The following is a 21,322-nucleotide window of genomic DNA, read 5'->3' as shown; positions in this document are numbered from 1 at the left end:
TAAAAATGTAAAAGTATCTACAGTTGTTTTCTTCCATGGTAAATATACCATATTCTATTTATGTTCTCTAACGTAATCTTACTATAATCATATCCTAAATGCTTAATGTTCGGTTCAGTGCTAAAGAGATAATTGATGGGCCTAAAATAGGCTTGTATGTACAAAATTTTACACATATTTTTGTATTGTGATTCATATGCTATATATCAGAGACTTTTTATTCATTTGTATAGTACATAAAGTATTGTAAACTTTTAATTAAAAAAGTCTTTTAACCCGTGAAAGTTGGATCTCTTCTCTTCGTCATGGGAAGAAAAACTCTGAAGTCATCCTGTTAGGACCAGTAATAGTTGCTTTACTGCCCAATTCTAAAGTTGGCAAATACTGGTGTGATGCTGTCGTGCAAGTGCTGGGTGTCATGAAAGTATCAAAAAATGCTTTTCAACACCCCGCAAGTCAGTAGCGCTGGTGGGAAGGCCTGTATTCTCTTGCTGGTGCTGAATCCAGAGGAATAGCTGCCATACAGTTCCAAGCAGCCTAGGGGTGGGGGGAGGTGTGGAATGGAGGTGGGGGATGTTTCAGGGCAGGAGAGGGTGGGGAGGGGAAGTTCAGGCCCAGGAGGAGGCCTCCACTGCATCCTAACCCCTAATCTGGTCTTTGAAAGCCCTACACCAGGCTACTTGAATTTGCAACAGCAATTTAGCTGGTGCAGATCTGAGCAGCCCCATTGAGCAGGCTGGGGCTCAACATGGGGTAAGGGAACAAATGTTTGTAAGGGAACATTTGTTCCCTTACTCTGAGGAGTCCCCCAGTCTGCCCAGTTTCAGCGGATACAGACCCGGTAGATCCCACTGTGCTGCAGAGGCATACACCTTACTCACCGGAGACATCCTTCACTACCCCCCTTTGCAGGATGCAGTGGTAACCATTTTGGCACCATTGCATCAGTGGGCATGGGGGAGAATAGGATTGTCTCCAACTACCTCATCACTGATTGGAGCCAGCCATTGGTAATCAAAGAGCATTTACAGAAATGAATTGTGGCTATGTGAACTACCTCTAATCCTCCAGCATTCATGCATTTCTGTTATACGTATATTGTTTTACCCTACACATGCCTACCATTGAAATAGATCTGCATACTGGGAAAGGGGAGGACAAGAGCAATGCACTGAGATACAACTATAGAAGGGTATAAATCCTGTAGGATAGGCTAAGGAGGAAGGAGAAAGTGGTGGCCTGTTTTCTGTTCCTCTATTCCAGGGGAGCCCAAACAACAGATTGGGGACTCCCAATCTGGCCCACGGGGAGTCCCCAATCTCCAATGAGCCACTGGCCCTCAAGAGACTTGCTTGAGCCCGTACTTGCCCAATGCAACTGCTCTTGTGGAATGAGGGCTCCCTCCACTGTTCACTGTTTCACGTCTGTGATGCGGCAGCAAAGGAAAGGTCGGCCTTGCTTTGTGCAAGGCCTTTTATAGGCCTTGAGCTATTGCAAATCCTTCATTCATTCATATGTTCCATCTTTATTCATTCATGTAAATTTATGTAAATTTTTCAAATTTGAAATGAAAATTAATTCTTTTTTCCCCAGCCCCAGACACAGTGTCAGAGAGTTGATGTGGCTCTTCTGCCAAAAAGTTCGGATACCCCTGATCTATTCCAGAGTTCCCAAACTCAAATTGGGATCAGTTGCACAAAATGCAGCCTATCATAGCTCTCTAACACATCAGTTTGTATCCAAAGGTGTTTTTTGTCTGACAAAAGCTTCTTTGCTCTATGGATGGGGCTTGTTGCTCCAGAGGAAAAGAATTTGGATGCCAGAATACTGGAAGGAGACTCTCACAAAAGACCGCTCTACCTGTTTCTGTGATGTGATGTACGGTAGTTCCCAAACATTTTAGCACTGGGACTCACTTTTAAAAATGATACTCTGGCACCCACCTAGGTTTACGAGACTTAAATAAAGAAATCGAGAAAGAAAAACTATTTTTATTTACACATAATAATAACCAGAATAAAAGACACTCAAATATTTTATCTCTCTATAATTATACAAGCTTGCAAACTGCAGGAGCTGAGCTCTTTGCAGGGCAATTAGCAGCTATCTGATTTTTGAGCAGTTTCAGGGCTTCAGACACCGATCTTTCCATTACCTGTTTTTTCATTGGAGGCTCTGTTTAGGGCTTTGCAACCCACCACAAATCAGGTTGCGACCCACAGTTTGGAAACCACCAGATTAGGATATTCTGGTTTGCTGGTCATAGATGGAACATTCTGAAATGTTCCATGAACATCTTCTCTGCTATTACACTACTTGTATGCACTTATGCAAGAAATTATTTGTACACAACATCTGGCTGTAATTATGTAAGAACTGGCTACAGGACTTGACTGCAAGAGATGTTTTGGTGTCTGTGAATAAATGAAAGACACTTCCTTTTCTATTTAAAAACAAAACAAAATTGGATCAAGCTTTCTGCTTGCATTGCAGTATGATGACCTAATTCTGTCTAGCAGCTCTTTTTAGAGCTACTGTATAAGCCTATATCAGCTAAAACAAAGGGGGAGAAATTAAGTTAACCAGATAGTTTATTGCCTGATGCCTAACATTAGTTACAAGCTAAAATCTTATGTAGGAATATTATGGGCTCATTCATTGTGAAGCTCTAAGTTTAAATATTTTACAGAGGGATCCATTTTTTATATACGCTCTGACCTAGTTTCTCATTTATAAAATGAAACTATTAAATTGGAATTTTATATAAACTAAAACACTCAAAGAATAAATAGTGCACATTTTTCCATGGAAGAAATTGCAGGATCACATTATGTTTCAGACACCATGTTAAAATTGGGCTGAATGGATAAGAACTGCCTTGGATTTGCTCAACTGAGTTTGACAATATCAAGAATAAAATTAAGAAGCAAGAAAAAGCAAGGGATGGAACAAAGGCACCCCTATTTACAGGTGTTCCACCAAATTTTAAAACTAACTCTTTGAATTCTGTCAACAGTATTGTAGCAGACAAAGGTTTGGAGAATGAAGGCTGCAAACCTAAGCACATTTACTTGGGAGTAAGCCTCATTAAACACAGTAAGTCTGAGCAAACCTACCCATCTGTGATCATGCTGCAGATGTAGAAAAGTGGGTTAAGAATGTATTGATGTCAGTATGTTTAGCATACTTGGCCAAAAGTATCTTTTAGATAACACCCAATAAACTACATATTGGTGAGAAGAAATAGTAAACGAGGTGTATCTTTGACTATGCTGTACACACTTCTGTGTTAATCTCTGTGAGCAACGTGCCACCAGCTCTAAAGCCAGTTGAATCAGGCTGCAATCCCAACTACACTTTCCTAGGAGTAAGCTCCATTGACTCTAATGGGACTTACTTCTGAGTAGACAGGCATAGGATTAGGCACTCAGCCCTCACGAGAGGCAAATCAGTGTGAATGACAGCAATGGAAATTCCCCCGGAGGTGGGCTCTGGCTGGGACGTCCTCCTAATGAACTCCTCTGTCGCGACGGCTTCAGCACCACAAACCTCGGACAGCTCCCATCGAGCCGGTGGAGGGAGACCAATGGCGTTACCTGCCTGACGAGCCAGTATCCCGGAGGAGGGGGGCTGGCCAGGAGTTTCCACCCATGACAAGCGAAGTCAGGGACACTTCTTTGCTCCCACCCAGTGCCACCTCTCCAGCCCTCCCCAAGGGCGAGGCTGCGCTCCTTCCTCGGGTCCCCCGGCAGCAGTGCCTCCCGAGCAGCCATGGCAGAGCGGAGGGAGCCGCAGCCGGAGAAGAGAGAGGACGAGCTGCCCGCCTACTTCGCTGCTCTGGGCACGGGCAGCCCCAAGCCCCGGCAGAAGTACGGAGGCATGTTTTGCAACGTGGAGGGCGCCTTCGAAAACAAGACGCTGGACTTCGAGTCTCTGAGCGGAGGCAGGAGGGGCAGCCAGAAGCTGAGCCGAGGAGGCTCCGAGGGGCAGAGCGAAGCCAGTGGCGGGAGCCGCAGCACTCCCGTCCTCACCCCCGCCGGCTCTCAGCCCGGCCCGCCTTTCCTGGGAGAAGCAGAGGAATTACCCAATGGCTGCCACCAGGTAACGGGGAGAGGAAGGCGGTGGGGACCCTCATTGGATGATGGAAGAAAGGAACTAAGGAGCCAAACTTTGGGCTTCACTTGAAAGTTAGCCCTGCCTTCCCCTCCCGGAGAACCCAGGCGCGACCCTTCTTTCCCCCCGTATAGATTTATTTTTAAACGACCAAACCTCTGCCCCGATTCTCAGGACTGTATTTAATGTACAGTCCAAATGTATGAGTAAGGTCGATGCAGGGCAGTCAGTCCCAGTCTGTAAGCCCAATCCTAGGCGTGTCTACTCAGAAGTAAGTCCCATTAGCGTCAATAGGGCTTACTCCAGGTAAGTGTGGGTAGGATTGCAGGCTGAGACCGCAATCCTATCCACACTGTCCTGGGAGTAAGCTCCACTGACTCTGTTGGGACTTATTTTGAGTAGGCATGCATAGGATTTCGCCCTGATTTTGCCCAAGCCTTTGCTAAATTTGCTAAATCTTATGCGTGTCTACTCAAGAGTAACTTAGGCTGCAATCCTAACCACACTTGCCTGAGAGTAAGACCCATTGAACAAAATAGGACTTACTTCTGAGTAGACCTGGTTAGGACTGTGCCCTTAGTAGTCTCATGGTGTTCTGTGGAACTTCCTCACAGGAAACTGTGTCTAGGATCGCAGCCTCAGACAGCCAACATCCAGGGAAAGAGACGCAGTGAGCGCGTGCGTCCTCCTCCTCCTCCTCCTCGGCCAGCCAAACTAACTCTCGGTATGTGTAAGTTCAACGCCTGGGACAACTTCCCGGCCAGACACTTATGAGCATCCTCCCCCCCCCCCCCACTGTAATTGGGCATCCAACCAGCCAGCCAGCGCCACCAAAAAGCGACTGGAGCAAAGAATCAGCCCGATGCATCGGCTAAACGTGTTGGTTGAAATGAACAGAGAGAGAGACGCCTCTTCTTATCTTAACGGGTTGCTGCGTTTCATTTAAGGGGATCAATAGCAACCCCCCGCCCCCCAGAGAGAAGTGAGACCAGGTGGCGATGGATTTTCCAATCCGCCGCCGCCCGTTTAAACGGATGAAAAACATTCTCTAGACCTCACATTGAAGGTGGCTTCTCATTTAAATGCAACCTCACTCCCATCCCACATGTAGGGCCGGCGTAATCAATCATGCTGTTTTGCAAGGCACGGGTGATGCGCCAAGGATTTTACCTCCCTGGCCTTTCCAAAGCAGAGCTGACATCGCAGTGAATGTGCATGCTCAGTGGAACCCCTCCCCCTCCCCCAGTTAGTCTTGGGTCCAACCAGTTCGGGATTTTATCGTTGAAACCAATGGGAATTGATTTCATTGATTTTAACATGCACAGAAAGGGTATCCGGTGCAACTGCAAGGGGGATGCGGAAAGAGCATTCATTGCCTTTCATCAGGGTAGGATCGAGCTCGGATTTTGTTGTTTGGTTGAATTTCCTCTCAAGCAGATTGTAACTATGAAGAGTAGTACTGAATAATGATACAGACCCGCCCCCATCACATGGACGCGCGTGCGCACTTCCCCCCCATCAGAATGAGAACTGGAGTAGCTCAATGGAATGTGCCTGTCATGTTATGCTGATAAATTATTTTTAATAAAGTCCTGGACACGTGGCCATTTCTGCCCAACGTTGCATATACGCAACAGGGATCAAATGGGTACACTGGGCTGGTCAGAAATGGGTTTTAAGAATTCTCTCCCAAGGAGAGACAAGAGACCTTTGGAAAGTAACCATGGTTAAGACATGCACATTTCGCTTATATGTGGCTTATAAGTGGCTATATGGGGGGGGGACCTACAGACCTACCCACTTCCAAATGGATTGCAAAATATCAACAGTCCATTAGACCCTCCCCAATGGATCAGTATACGAGTCCCAACAATAGACCAGTGCCTCCATCCAGAACATGAAGGTTCCACTTCCCCCCATTGTTTGTCCCAGGATCCGATTTATAACAGTGTGATACCCAGCTGTCATTGCTGATAGTCGTGGAGAGCTTTGTCCCCCATGAAATGGTCTAAGTATGCTATTCTAGCCACACTTACCTGGGAGTAAGCCCCAATGACTCAATTGGGGACTTACTTCTGGGTAGACATGCCTAGGATTGGGCTTAGGGTGGCAATTCTATCCACACTTCCCAGGGAGTAAGCCCTACTGACTATTATGAGACTTACTTCTGAATAGATATGCATAGGATTGGGCTCTAACTCCTGTTTAAAGTGATCCAAGCCAGTGGCCATCTTTGCATCTGGTGCGAGAAGAACTGCACAATTTATTACGCTTTGTGTGTGAAACAGTACTTCGGATGAAAGGCAGCTCGAGGTCCAGATCCGGACCTAGGAATGCTTCTCTCCGGATCTCTCGGGGAAGGTCAGGAAGGGGGTCTCTTAAAGCTACTTTCCGATTGAGATACGTTTACATATTCGAATGTAAATCGCGTTGAAAAAAAGCGGGGGCTACTTTAGAGTAAACGCGCTTGGGATCGGGCTGCAGGGCACACTCCTAACTTTTTGCGGTTACAACATCTCACACTTGGGGGGGGCTGGCTCCACTTCTAAACTCACTTGAGCAAGAAGGAAGCAGGTGCCACAGAGAAATCCAGATTTCCTTCCAAGCACGCACACATCCCAGGTCTGGATGAATGAGAGCCCAATCCAAGGCATGCCTACTCCAAAGTAAGTACTATTATAGCCAATGGGGCTTACTCCCAGGAAGGTGTGGCTAAGATTGTAATTTAAGAGCCCGATCCTATGCATGTCTACTCAGAAGTCCCATCATAACCAATGGGGCTTACTCCCAGGAAGGCGTGGCCAGGATTGGAGCCTGGATGCAGCGTCCCGCGACGGAGACAAGAATTCGGACGCGAGAGTCGGACGAGGGGAGCGGGCCCGGCCACGTGTCCTTTGTTGGCGAGCGGGGGGCGGCGCAGGCTTTTGTTGGGCAGGGCTGCCTGTCTGGGGCCAGCCTCCCCGTCTGCCGCGGGCTGCAGCCGGCACGCCGGTGGAATGCTAATCAGGCAGCTGCTGGGGCGGCCAGGGCAGGGGGAGCCACCGAGCCTCTTTCTTCGCCTCCCCCCCGCCCTGCGCGCTGGTGCCAGAACAATCCGCCAGCCGGGGTGGCGCGCACGCACGCACCGCAGACCGTCCTCCTCCCGCCCGCCCCAGCCAGCCACCGCTGCCCGCCCTCCCGGCCAGGCGCCCCCCTGACCCACAGAGGCCGTTCCTGCGCGTCGCTGCCTGCCCCCTCTCCACCCATCCCCGGGTAGGATCGGCCTGCGGGGAAGATGTCCTACCAGGGCAAGAAGAACATCCCTCGGATCACGGTGAGAGGCAGGGCCCTGGTGGAGAGGGGGCCGCGCAGGCGGGCTGGGGGCGCCCAAGGTCCCGCATGGCCAGGCTGGGCCGCCAAGGAAGCCCTCGGGGATGCTTGTGGGACCGGGATGCGGAGGAGGATGGAGCTGGGCAGCTCCTCCGCCTGGGGTGGGAGACACACCATCGTCTCTCAGCGCTGGGGATCCTGCTCTTTATTCCGATGCAGCGCTCAGCCAGCAGCCCCGCGCCATGGGGAAGCCTTCGTCCGCGGACAAGCCCCAGTGCTCCCCTTTCGGGGGCTTCCCTCTTTGAAAACAAGCGGTGTAGAGCAAACTGGGCGGAAGCTCGCAAGATGACTGGCAGCCCAATCCTGTCTACGCTTTCCTGGGAGTAAGGCCCATTGACTCTAACTTCTCAGTAAGCATGCATGGGATTGGGCTCTAGGGCTGCAGTCCTATCCACACTTTCCTGGGAGTAAGCCCCATCGACTGTAATGGAGGCACACTGTTATATGCACAGGATTGGGCTCTTGGGCCACCCAATGACTCCCCCAAATTCCCTGTACTGCTTGGCTTCTCCTACCATCACCCTCCAACTTCCATCATGAACCAAGAGTATTTGAAACAACAGCCTTTGAGGCCATCTAGAATAGCACCCCTCTCTTTCTGAATGGCTGGTGTTCTCAAATTCCCTGTTTTATCCCTTTCCAGGCCTCCCACCTGAAATCTCATTAAAAGAGTTCAAAGGAATCAGCTGCTTCAGTGAATGTTTCTGTGATCCCCTTTTCGATGGCCCTCTTCAGAATTTTCAAATGTGCATCTCTGTGTACTGGCCAAGAGAGGGTATCTCCCATCTCTAACAGAGATTAGAAGATTTTCTTTAAAAGAAAGGAGCTTACCCTAGCATTTCCTCATTATCAGGCCTGTGAAGGGCAATCTGCAGGTTATTAGGATGGTTTATTTTTGGCTAATTTCCCCTCAGATCTGTAGGATTCTTTCACTCACTTGGGCCACCATCGAATTCAGCCTTGAAATGCAATCGAATCTGGGAATGTGGATGCAAACATGGAGACATGTTCTGACTGAAGGCTGGTGTTAGGCTTAGGCCATAGCTCTGCATGGAGATAATTGAGATGCTCTTTTGTTGAGTAGAACCTAGCTTGAACCTGAAAGGGTTTAAGCAGCATTTTATCCTGAGTTGGAGGCACTTGGTAACAGCAAACCTCTGTTTATATCTGTTAATTGCTCTTCAAAGGCAGGACATCCATATTGTCTGTAACTTAAGCTGCATTGCTTCTCAAAATAAGTATCTGTAATGGAGCCCTTCTTATACAAACCTGAGCAATCTCAAACTTCTTTTATCCACGACATCTTGCTGTCTCCCATCTGTCATGTCTGCTCTACTGGATCTCTACTGTATGCACTACCATGTTGCTAGAAGTTCTGATTTCCCCATCATCAGCACCCCACCGCCCACACACACAATAGTGGGAAATGGCACATGGCAAATGGTCATTCAGGTGCTATGTAGCTAAACATGGTAGCATCAGTGTCATGTCACCAATATAAATATGAATCTGTGAGTAGGCTTTAAAAAGCAGCTTGTTGTATGGTATGTGATGAAGCTCTACCAATGAATCCTAAATTGTAAACCTTAAAATGCTTCAGTGTCAATGGTAGGGGACTCTTCCATCCTCAATACTGTAACTTCCTTTCCAGTAATGTTGGATTGTTGGATTTCCTCACTCCTTCCTCCCTCTGCTATTGGGTTTTTTTCAAAGCAAGCATGATGTGATGGGCTTCTCCCCCACAATCTGACATCTGAGGGCTCTTGAACAGTCTTCATTGTTTGGCAGTGAGAGAGCCAGGGCAAACCAGTCATTCAAGCATAGGCTGAGAAGAAGCTAACTGAATAAAAAATGACTTACCACATCTGGCATTGTTAATGGGGAAGGTTTGCTATCCAATCTGAAATGAGTTAGAAGTTGCTCACCCAAGAGGCCTTAAATGAGGACGAGATGAATTCTGCCAGTCATTGAAGCTGTGCGTTACAATTTCCTCATGAAACAATCAATGCATTTAAAGCAAGTGTGTATTTTCCATTATAACACTGGCAGCTCATTGCGTTCATAATTATTTTCACCATTGTACAAATAGTCCTGTGAAAACTGTGATGAAGGTACCAGGTGTTCTGTCTTTGATATTAAGTAGGTACGGGCCTAATTTCACAATGGATGGGGCCTGCTACCTGAGTACCCCAAGTGCTCTGAGATCCTCACAAGAATGGTGGATGCAGCTCCAACAACCTCTGTGGTACTTTCTTTGTTGACAGCATTGCATTTCATAGACCCACAACTAGAACATAACCTCTCAAAGAGATTATTTAACAAGGGTGCACATGTCCACAGAAGTTGGTTTTATTTTAATATTGTTTTATGTGTGCATTTTTATATTATGTATTTTGTAGTGGTTATATGTATTTTGTTTTTGTACGGTGCCTTGGTTGCCCTTTGGGAAGAAGGGTGGGATGTAAATAGAATATTTTGTTCAAATGCAGTTTTAGTCACCAGCCATTTTTAAAAAGTATAAATAATAAAATAGTTTCAATGTGCTTATAGAACATTGTTGCTTTGTAGCAAACGAAGAGATTACTGTCTCAGAAGTTGTTGTCGTTTTTAAATGTAACTTCTTTGCTGGCTGCTGTTTCGTGTTCGGTGACAGTTTCAATTCAGTCAGACTAAAAGAAGAGAATCTGAATTTTTTGCAACTCACTGGAAAAGAGCAGCCTGTAAGAGAGTGGTGGGGGCAGCATTGTATTCTGATCCTCCTTTTAAGACTAGCTCTGTCTGGTTGGATATTTGTCTGCTCCCCACTTTTGAGTAGTTGTAAATAAACACCAGATGTCTCCGGTAGCCTTTTCTCACAAGTTACTGATCCTGTGAAAGACTGCCCCGGAGCTTCTTACCACTCAAGTTACTGGGAAGTGTGAAACAGATTATTTTAACATCTTCTCTCATCTAAAGAAGGATCTGAAAAAAATCCAGAAAATTAGTTCTGTGAGGGCAAGTGACATTTATTGGTTGGAGACATGCCCTCATTTCCAGCCCTCATCTCTGATCTCATCTCTCTCTCTCCCCTTCTGGTGTGCTTCTTTTTCTGCAGTTATTTATATGGGTGTTTCTGAGTCCTTTACATTCTCCAGGGTAGCTGCTGCATTCTTTAGTACTGGTAACAGAGTTCAATGCAACCTGAGTCACCTTGAAAAAAATTGTATGCCTGATTCCTTCAGGTATCCTTGGAGACAGCACAGGGGGGTGGGGGGAACTAGCAGCACAAGGCTTTGCATGTCTGCTCAGAATTCACCCCCATTGTGTTTCAGTGGGGTTTACTTCTGGGAAAATGTGTATGGGATTGCAGACTAACAGCCTAATCCTGAGCTTCCCAGGGCTGCAGTGGCACAGAAATGGCTACTGCTGCATCCCATGGGGCTGGGAAGCAGTGCCAGGGCTATTTGGGGTAAGTAGCTTATGTTCCCTTACCCTGTGTAGCAACCAGGCAGCCCCAATGGGTATCCTCGGATCAGTGCCTGCTGTTGAGTGGGCGCAGATTCGAGGAGACCCATGTTGGGACTCCTAAACCAGGAGGGGGGTTAGGATATGGTGGTAGGGCCTGCTGCCATCTCCAACCCCTCCTGCCATCCACACCTTCCCCCATCCTCCCCCCACTCCAGAACACCTCCCTCCCTACCCCAATTTATAGTTTCCTCCAGCCAGCCTCTAGCCTGTCTCTAACTTGCAGTGGCCCAGTATTGGCTTTCACTGAGCCAGTTCTAGTGCTGGGCCAGCACTGACTGTTGCAGGTGTGCCTTATGGTGTGTTTGCAGCAGTGGGCCGGTGCAAACCCTTCAGGATCGGGCTCTAAGGCATTTACATCTAACTAAAACCCACAACTCCTATAAAAATGTGAGAGTTAAACTTTGCTCTTTTTTCATTCATAAAGTGCTCTTCCTAGCTTTATATTTTAAAAATTACATTTTTATTTTTCATCGAGCTGTATCTAGTCTTAGATTTTAAAAGTAGAAAGGGATAGAATTACAGAGCTGGCCTATCCATATTTACTTGGAAGTAAGTCCAACTTTGTTCAGTGAAGCTTATTCCATATATATGTGCATGAGATACAGGAAGCTGGACTAGATGGGCCTATGGCCTGATCCAGTGGGGCTGTTCTTATGTTCTTAATCTCAGTCAGCAAAATTGATGGACTTATTTTCAAAATGTATAAACCCATAGTTCTTCCCACAGTTATAATTTGCTGGGTAACACATAAGCACAGACAAGCAATTACTTTGTGTTGTTTTATATTATGTTGCTATATTGTTTAGTTTAAAAAAATGCTTCAATTACACTGTATGATCTACACAGAACTTGAATCACATGAGTTTTCTACGAGCAACATTATATTTTTGTCAAGTGTTTCTGTATAATATGCTTCTGAGTGTTATGACCTTTGAATATAATTTTGAAAGTCATCTTGGAAATCACCTCTGGTTGTGTTCTTTTTTTTTATTAGAGTGACAGGCTGCTCATCAAAGGAGGGAAGATTGTCAATGATGATCAGTCCTTTTATGCAGATATCTATGTGGAAGATGGTTTGATTAAGTAAGTAGTTTAAAAATATAATTTGTAACACATATTTATACATTTCCAACATACAAGCGTAATTTGATTCGAGTTGCTGTTTTCTAAGACCCTTTGAATATTCATATCATAGGTCATTAACAAAACCTAGAGGGATAAAATATTTTAATACTAAAGCATAACTACATGAAAGTAACACGTGAAATAATTGTTGCATGTAGCACCCGTTGCGTATTGGAATCTCTAGATTGAGAGTAAGTATTAATTAGAGTGGAATGATTCTTAATTAATTACTTCAGTAATTAGATGATGGTCTACAAAGGGCAGGTGTGAGCATCAAAAGGCATCACTTGGACCAGCCATTCTCAACAGGAGCCGTATGGCCCCCTGGGGAGCCCTGGTACATTTGAAGAGGGCCGCAGACTGAAAACTGAGAAGTAGGTTTTATGTTCAATCTTTGTGTTGTATCCTTGTTTGATGGGGGTGGGGGTAGGGTGGCCTGGAGCCTGAGAACAGCTCCTAAGGAACCAGAAGCCAAAAAACAAAAACCCAAACAAACTGAGAATGGCTAACAGTGATCTACTATTCAATCCTATCCTGGTGGTGCAGCTGGGTGCAGGAGCACCAGAATGACTACTGAGGCTCTGCCGGGGCCATGGGGCTTCTCAGGTCTGTGCCAGCTATTTTGTGAGCACAGATTTGAGAACCTCCGTGTTGGACTTTGCAGCCCAACAGGGAGGTTAGATATGGCAGAGCAGGGTTTTGCTGGTCCCCCCCCCGTCCCGGTTTCTCTCCCCACCCCAGAATACCTCCCCCCACTCCAACAGTCCTTACGCTGCCTGGAGCTTTTCCCTTGCTCCAGGTGACATCTTTCCAAATACAGGGCCATTTGTATCACAAATGCAACATGTTGAATGCATATAAGCTGTTAAGTATTTTATTTCATGAATTAAATGTGTAAATAGTGCCTTTCAATGTCATTTTTCAGGCAAATTGGAGAAAACCTCATTGTTCCCGGAGGAGTAAAAATGGTTGATGCCTATGGCCAGCTAGTCATGCCGGGTGGAATAGATGTCCATACTAGGTTACAGATGCCTGTGATGGGAATGACCTCTGCAGATGACTTTTACCAAGGCACAAAAGCAGCCTTGGCAGGAGGAACCACCATGATACGTATGTACCATCTTTAGCATGCATCCAGTTAAAATTGAACCATTGCTCTTTGGGAAACTCATTAACTTTTCATGGCAAATCGGAAACTGTAGTCTATTTCAAGTCAGTGCTTAGGACCAAATTTTCAAAGTGTGCATATGCTGAGCATATCAGTCTGCAGAGTTTGCTACCACAAAATGTGATGATGGACACTCACTTGGTTGGCTTTAATGGCAAGTAGACAAATTCATGTGGAACAAGTCATGAATTTGAAGATATGATGACTGAATACGATATTAGCAGCAGTATGTATGCTTTTCTTTCCCGTTTGTGGGCTTCTCAGAGGCAACTGTTGGGTCACTTTGGGAAACAGAATACTGGAATGCATGGGGCAGGGAGAAAGCAGAATGAAGGCAGAGGGAGGATGAGCTGGGGGAGGAACTGGAGCAAGACGGCGGCTCTGCTCTACCGTATCTTGAACTTCGTGTTGGGCCAGAAAGACCAACATGGAGTCTCTCAAGTCTGCACCAGCAAAATAGATAAAGCTGTTTTGTGGGGCTTGGGGCTTTCCCTGAGGAAAGGGGACAAATGGCTCCTTCTCCCGAAGAGACTTCTGGCTGCTTCCCGGCACCTGCTGGATACAGCCATAGCCGTTTTGGTAACAGCCATTCAGGATTGGGCTGTTAGCTGCCTTCCTCTGAATTCACTCCATACCCAGCTCATGATACAGATGTAATCATGCAACTACATCACCATGTACCTAACATTGTTTGGATACATGCAACCTACGTATAGTTGCTGTGCCAGTTTACAGCCCAATCCACAGAACTCCCCATGCAGCGATGCAGCTGCACCAGTGTGGCATGTGCTGTATCCTGCAGGGCAGTTTTGAGCCCTGGAGGCCACATTTGTTTCATTGCCCTATGCGTAGAGTAAGCCTGTGCCAGCTCTCTGGGTCTTCTTGGACCTGTGCCAGTTATATCAGGGGGACATCAGTGCCTAGAAGGGGGACAGGATATCAGCATGCACCTTTGCTGCCAATGCTGCCCTCTTCCCACCTCCACTCTACCCTCCTTCCCTCGCTCATTACAGTCCCATTCCTTGCCTCCTAATTCTGCCTGCTTTCCAAGTCCTTCCCAGCCTCTGTGCTGATTTACCAGCAGGAGTTCTCTGACTGCTGGTCTGTGGATCCAGCTGTTTGCAGCAGCGGCCAGGGTGCACTGACCAGCATGCTGCATTTTGCAATAGCCCGAGAGGGCCTTACACCACCAGAATATTCATTCAAGCAGTGTCAGGCCTGAATAGGATTATGCTGTTAGTCACATAAATTAACCTTTATGTCCTTTAGTACATTCTGCTGTACATTGTACATTTAGTACATTGTGCTGTTAGTCACATAAATTAACCTTTATGTCCTTTAGTACATTCTGTATAGACATACATATCCCTATGCCATTGTGATGGGCTGCAATCCTATCCGTACTTACTTGGGAACAAGCGCCATTGACTCTAATGAGATTTAATTCTGAGTAGACACACATGAGATTGGGCTGCATGTGAACAGTGCTCATGTGCTCCTGAACTTTGACTTTCAGAATGCTTGGGCGATCCTCCTCCAACATCATCTGACTAGTTAGATTCTAGCTAAATATATTTATGGGCCTTACAAAGATCTGGTAGCTAATCCATTAAACTAGAACCTTTTGTCACAGAACAAAGCTATTAAATCCCTCTTGATACTGTATTTGCTTCTCTAGTTGACCATGTATTCCCGGAATCTGGAGCAAACCTCTTGACTGCCTATGACCAATGGAGGGAGTGCGCTGATGCTAAAGCTTGCTGTGATTATTCTCTGCACATTGACATTACACGCTGGCATGAAAGCATAAAAGAAGAGTTGGAGGCTCTTGTCAAAGACAAAGGTAAAGACAAAAATCAACCAGATGGGAACTAACAAGTGAACAGCAGTTCTGCTGTACCTTTCTAGTTGCAAAAGGACCCAACAAACTTAGAACTCCAGATGTCAGAGCTTCTGCCAGATATACATCGGTAGTTTAAGGAACAGAAAACAACTTTTCACAGTAGAAAATTATATTTAATAGATGGTGGCAATTTGTCCTTTAGACAGGCTGTTTTGGGATTGATTGTACTGTAAGGCAATATTATAAATAGGCTGTAGTCACGTTTTAAATGTTCTCTTTTATAATTGGAATTGATATAACTCTGCACAATGGGAATTAGTATGTTTCCAATAAAGCAAGTTTTATCTATTCAATCAGTTAATATTAATTATCAGCTTTGTGATAGATTGACAGGCAGTAGCCTTCTAACATAAGGCTTCTTGGAGACACAATTTAGTACTTGTTTAGTTATAGTTTGCTACTGAAATCCACACAAGACCAGTTCCACTGGTGGATTATAATGTTCCTTGCAGTTGAAAGGGGTTTGGAATATTGGTGGGGAGCTCTTGGTACCCCATCCCATCAGACCGCCCAGATGGATCAGAAAAATTGTTGATGCCGCCTTCAGTTGGGTTGTTCACTAGATGGATGTCCATATGGGCAAATAACCAAGACAGTGCCTCCATATATGAATGGTTCCATTTTCCCTGTCAATATTAGTGCCACTGCTGCTGTGGCAGGGCAGTTTTAACACACAACCTTATGTGAATAAATATAATTCCATAGCAATGACAGTAACAGTAAGTGAGAGAAGGGTGAAGTATTCAGATTGCCATATCTGGTCCCCTTGAGTAGGTGTGCCATCTTGGATGTTTGCCCAACAGAGGATCTTCCTGGTGAAAACTGTCAAACCACAGTGCCTTTGTACCCCTGCTAGACACCATCTTCAGTATGGATCCTGAATGAAAAGGTGTAGCTGTGAAACCTCCCAGGAACATTTTGTGGGAGACTCTGTTTACACACATCCTGCAGGGTGGGAGATGCTTTAACATGATTTGATTCTGTGTTGTGTGTATATATATATATATATATATATATACAGGTCCAACCTTGTTATCCATGGATTTTTAATACGCAGATTTGACTCGACAGGAATGGCCACTACAAATGAGAAGGAATGTGCTGATCCCTAGAGAATGGGAAAAATGCACCCCTTTAAAATGCTTTTTTTTTTTTTTTACTGTTGTAGAGATTTTTATCTCAACATGGTAAGAAGGGCCCTTTAAATTAAAGGAAAACAATCCTTTACAATAGTTAGAGAGAGGGCAGCCAGCTGACAATCCATCAATCATTCTCTTTCCAAGTGACCCCCCCTCCCTTCCCCTTGAACACATGAAAGAAAGATAATCCTTTCTAAGCGCCTGGAGAGAGATTGATTGTTGAATTGTTGTCTTTAATGACTCTGTCTTAACATCACAAATGTCAGGAGGCTGTTTTTAAATCACCTGAGCAATGGGACTTTGTTTTTTAAATTGATTTGCTACAGTGTGATTTTTGTCATCCAGTTGAATAATGAGACTCAACCAGTATCACATATATATGTGAATAGCACAACCATGGGAATAATTGCAAAATTGTGTGGTACCACATAACTGGATGGGACCATAACTCAGTGGTGCAGGCTGTACTTTGCATGTAGAATGTCCCATGTTCAATCCCTGACCTTTCCAAATAGGACCAGGAAAGACTCCTATTTGAAACGCTAGAGAGCCATTTCTACTCAGTGTACATACTGAACTAGGTAGACCAATAGATTGACTCAATGTAGGGAAGCTTCATACGTGGGGGAGGGCAGAACGGGGGTGTTCAGCAGCAGGGGAGGGTGGCAGGCCAGTGGATAGACCGGACCCAAGAAGGAGGTGGTGCCAGGATGTGGCACAGGCCAGATGCTAACCCCTTTCCCAAGCAGCCCTGCCTTACACTGGCTTGCTTGAATCTGTGTCACTGATTTTGGTGGTGCAGATCTGAGTAGCCTCATTGGTACAGCTGTTGCATGAGGGGTAAGGAAAATTGATTTCCCTTACTCTGCTTTGCACCGCAGCCAACCTCAGCCCTGCACTGAATACACTGCAGACCACTCGGCCTGCCTGTTCCAGCGCAGGATAGGATTGGGCTGCCCAGGAATTTTGCCACATGGTAAATTCAGGAAGAAATGGAGGGGTACTTGTAGGATATCCAGGGACACAATTTGTGAACTTTTGGAGGAACATTTAGTGACCATTTCATTACTTTTTTAAAGAAGGCATTAGTTGATTAACCTGTTGTCAGACTTTTCACATTTACTTAAACATTGTGATGAATTCTCATAATCTATTTGAAAGTGTTGGGGTTCCTGGCCTGTATCAGAGGTGAAAGAAGTAACACAAAACCTGTAATTCAACCTAGTGCTTTGAAGTGGTGTATTGCTCCAAGTTATGTAAGGCTGCAATCCAATATACACATTTACCTGGAAGTAAGTCCCGCTGAACTCATTGGGGCTTACTTCTGAGTAGGCATGCATAGGTTCACAATAGAGTGGTCTAAACCAAAAGTGTTTCCTGCATATTTACAATTTGACACTAGAAACAAGAATTATGGCAGCTGACAGTTTTATTTAGTGCAGATGGCTCATTCATATGCATCATTTGAGACTGTTCACATAATGCCCAGTTGCTTTCAGTTCATGAAACAAAAGGTTTTTTTTTTCAGATTTACTAGTCCTGTTCATATATCTTAGCCTAGCAATTTTCAGTCTTTTTCATCTAAAGGCACACTGACAAGGCACTAAAATTATCAAGGCACACCATCAGGTTTTTGTCAATTGACAAAGCACACCATGCTGCCAGTGGGGGGCTCAATGGGAACATTGACCCAACTAATAAATGACCTTCCCCCAAATTCCTGTGGCACACTTGTGGACCACTTGTGGCACACCAGTGTGCCATGGCACAGTGGTTAACCTGTGGCATGTATGTGTCAAGCACTACAGAATTTATAGAAGATACAGTGGCGTCACTAGGGTTTGCGCCACCCGGTGCGGGATGCCAGCACGTCACCCCCCCATGCAGTGGGTGGGGCAACACCCCAGGTAGTGGGCGTGGTGATGTACCATCACTCTGCCCTCACTGGTTTTTTGGCTGTACCTTTTGATAGAATAAAGATAGAACACATTCTGCATGAAATTACGCATTGATTGATATATAACATGATGGTGTTATTCCTCCAAATTATGATTTTAGTGATTTTGGTCACTAGTGGTTTCATCCCCCCCCCCAAGGGTGTCAACTTACTAACACTTTATTGCAGCAGTTCTCAAACCTTTAGCACTGGGACCCACTTTTTAGAATGACAATCTGGCCAAGACCCACCAGAAGTGATGCCATGGTCGAAGTGACATCATCAGGCAAATTAAAATAAATAAGTAAATAAATAATTAAAGTAAAACAAATAATTAAATAAGCAGAAGCCAGCCCTGTTCCACCAAGTGAATTTCCTCTGTGGCCTGCCTGCAATAACACCCCCCCTCCAAAACCAGTAAGGGTTTTAGCCCTACCCAGTGCCCAGTTCAATTGAAGAACTTCTGTTTAAACCAGATCACTGTCAGGATCCACCTGGCTTTGCAAGTCTCAAAAAGGTTCACCTTATCAGCTGAAGCCTCTGTTTTGATCCTTTTTAGTGGGGGGGGGGGGGCTGCCTTCTGGAGCACTTGTTTAGCTGCAGGTGCATAGGATCAGGACCATTCTGGTAGCCTTGCACTCTCCTTCACCTGATCTTCCACACCAGCCAAGGCATGTTTGCTTACTCACGAGTAAACTCGACCATGAGACTTGGGGCACAATCCTAACTAGGTCTACTCAGACATAAGTCCTATTTTGTTCAATGGGGTTTACTCTCAGGAAAGTGTGGTTAGGATTGCGGCCTTAGTTTCACTTTCACAGGGCTCAATACATTCATCTGCTTGGAGGGAGGGACTTCCCACTCAGGTGTTTTTGGGGGCTGCATTCATTGAATCAGGACCATTCTGGTGTCATTGGATTCCTCTCAGCCTGCCCTCTCTGACGGACTAAGGCAAGTTCTCCTACTCACAAGTAAACACGCGATACTGCTCACTTTCACTTTCCATAGGGATCCATGCATTTTTTGTTCTCAGGTTTTTTGGCCATAACTTTTGATAGAAAGGAGCTATTTCACTCTGGCTTTTTGCACTGCATTCTGCTCGAAATTCCACATCCAACGGCATATAATATGATGGGGTTACTCCTAACCACCACAATTTTAGTGTGTTACCCCCAGTGCACATCACCCCCCCGTGCGTGTCACCTGGTGCGGCCCGCACCCCCCTAGCGACGCCACTGAGAAGATAAAGAAAAGTTTAGCTACATCTGTTTTCCTCAGATCTGACTCTTATCGATGTTTCTACCTGGCTTGCTAATTCTAAACTCATTACTTGGAAGTAAGTGCCATTGATTTCAATACTCGGTTGAGTCAGTGAGCTATGGCTCTCTCATGGTATAGACTAGATCCTTTCTTTTATATCTGAGCTTAATAAACTCAGACAAATGTTAACAAGCTCTGAAAAAAAAACTAGCAAGGCCATGCAGCCTAAAACAATTGTGCTTTTCAATTGCAATTACTATTTCCTTTCTATTTTTAAAGGTGTGAATTCCTTTCTTGTCTTCATGGCTTACAAAGACAAACTCCAATGCACTGATGCTCAGGTAAAACAGTTACGAAATGCAAACCTGTGTTCAGCTATATATTGCAAAAAAAAAAAAAAGAAAAAGAAAAAAAGCTTCAACTTTTCCAGAGTCTTGATTTTGCTTTCATTGCAGATGTATGAAATATTCAGCATTATTCGAGATCTGGGTGCCATTGCGCAAGTGCATGCTGAAAATGGTGACATCGTTGATGAGGTAAATGCAATATTTATGCAATGCATAATTTATTCAATATTTATGAAATGCAAATTTAATATTTGTTTAAAATAAAAAAGTAATTGTGACCCTATTGTAGAGAGGTGGGCAATTTCTTGTTTCTAGAGAAGCCATTTTCATCTCATAGAGCACTGACAAGGCACTAAAATGATCAAGGCACACCATCCGTTTTTTAACAACTGACAAGGCACACCATGCTGCTGGTGGGGAGCTTATGCCCCCCAATGGCCCGACTAACAAATGACTCTCCCCCAAACTCCCATGGCACAACTGTAGATCATTCACACCACACCAATGTGCCACAGCACAGTGGTTGAAAATCACTGGTCTAGAGAGACATAGGGCACAATCCTAACCCCTTATGTCAGTGCTTTCCAGCACTGGCATAGCGGTGCCAATGGGACATGTGCTGCATCCTGCAGTTGGGTGTCACTCACAGAGGCCCCATCAAAGTAAGGGAATGTTTGTTCCCTTACTTCACAGCTGCATTGCCCTTATGTCAGTGCTGGAAAGGGGTTAGACATCAGGGGTTAGAATTGCGCCCATAGTTTAACAACTTGGTAGCCAGATCTTTTTCTGGGTTATCTTCCTCACTGCTGAGCCTGCAGGCTCTTATAAGGATTTGGTTCCACAACATTTGCAGATGATGTCACCCATGACTGTATATACACCAGCTACAAGCCTTCTGTAAGTGCAGCTTTTCCATGAATGGAACAAAAAAGGTTTAGATTCATAGAGCAGGACAGCAGCATAGCTAGGCCAGCTGATGCTGGGGGCAGGGTGACATAATGATACCAGATGTTAGCCCCCCATGTCATTGCATCACCCCCTCCCCCCGGTGTCTGGAATGGTTCCAGTTTGGAGCCAAACAGACAGCTCTGTTTCTTTAACTAATGATGCAAAGTATTAAACCCTGGACCGTAGGAATGAGAATCATATACACTGAATTAATACTTCTGTTTTAATTCAGTATTTTTCCAGTATACTGCTGGATTCAGCAGGACTAATTGCTACATAAATCTGCCTCCCATAAGCTGAAATCTTGAGAGAAAAACATGTGAATGGCATCAGTGCCCTTTGGGGGCTTTGATGAGGAAGGTAGGGGAAGGTTCTTAGAAGGACTATTTCATTTACATATTTAATCAACTAGAACAATATATCAGAACTATATGACAAATGGTCTTTTTCTCTTGGCAACTTTGTGTTCTGTCATTAGCCTCAATTTAGCATGGTCTACCTAGACCA

General features: G+C 45.2%; 1 protein-coding gene across 2 annotated transcripts in view; it reads left to right on the top strand.

Moving 5' to 3' along the window:
* Positions 1–3,771: 3,771 nt before the first annotated feature.
* DPYSL4 (dihydropyrimidinase like 4) overlaps positions 3,772–21,322 on the top strand; it is a 39,269-nt gene continuing 21,718 nt past the window's right edge. Inside the window, exons 1-6 of one of the 2 annotated variants that reach the window (XM_066618817.1) lie at positions 3,772–4,101; positions 11,984–12,072; positions 13,040–13,224; positions 14,961–15,125; positions 19,800–19,861; positions 19,976–20,056. In XM_066618817.1, the coding sequence (XP_066474914.1) occupies positions 3,772–4,101; positions 11,984–12,072; positions 13,040–13,224; positions 14,961–15,125; positions 19,800–19,861; positions 19,976–20,056 (912 nt within the window). Of the gene's footprint in view, positions 4,102–7,387; positions 7,427–11,983; positions 12,073–13,039; positions 13,225–14,960; positions 15,126–19,799; positions 19,862–19,975; positions 20,057–21,322 lie in introns of those variants that run through there. The other variant, XM_066618818.1, reaches the window with a different exon arrangement.

The sequence above is a fragment of the Tiliqua scincoides genome, chromosome 3 (genome assembly GCF_035046505.1).
Source record: "Tiliqua scincoides isolate rTilSci1 chromosome 3, rTilSci1.hap2, whole genome shotgun sequence".
In the NCBI taxonomy this organism is placed as follows: Eukaryota; Metazoa; Chordata; class Lepidosauria; order Squamata; family Scincidae; genus Tiliqua; species Tiliqua scincoides.
Note: the sequence above shows the minus strand (reverse complement) of the source record. Positions and strands in the feature narration are given on the sequence as shown.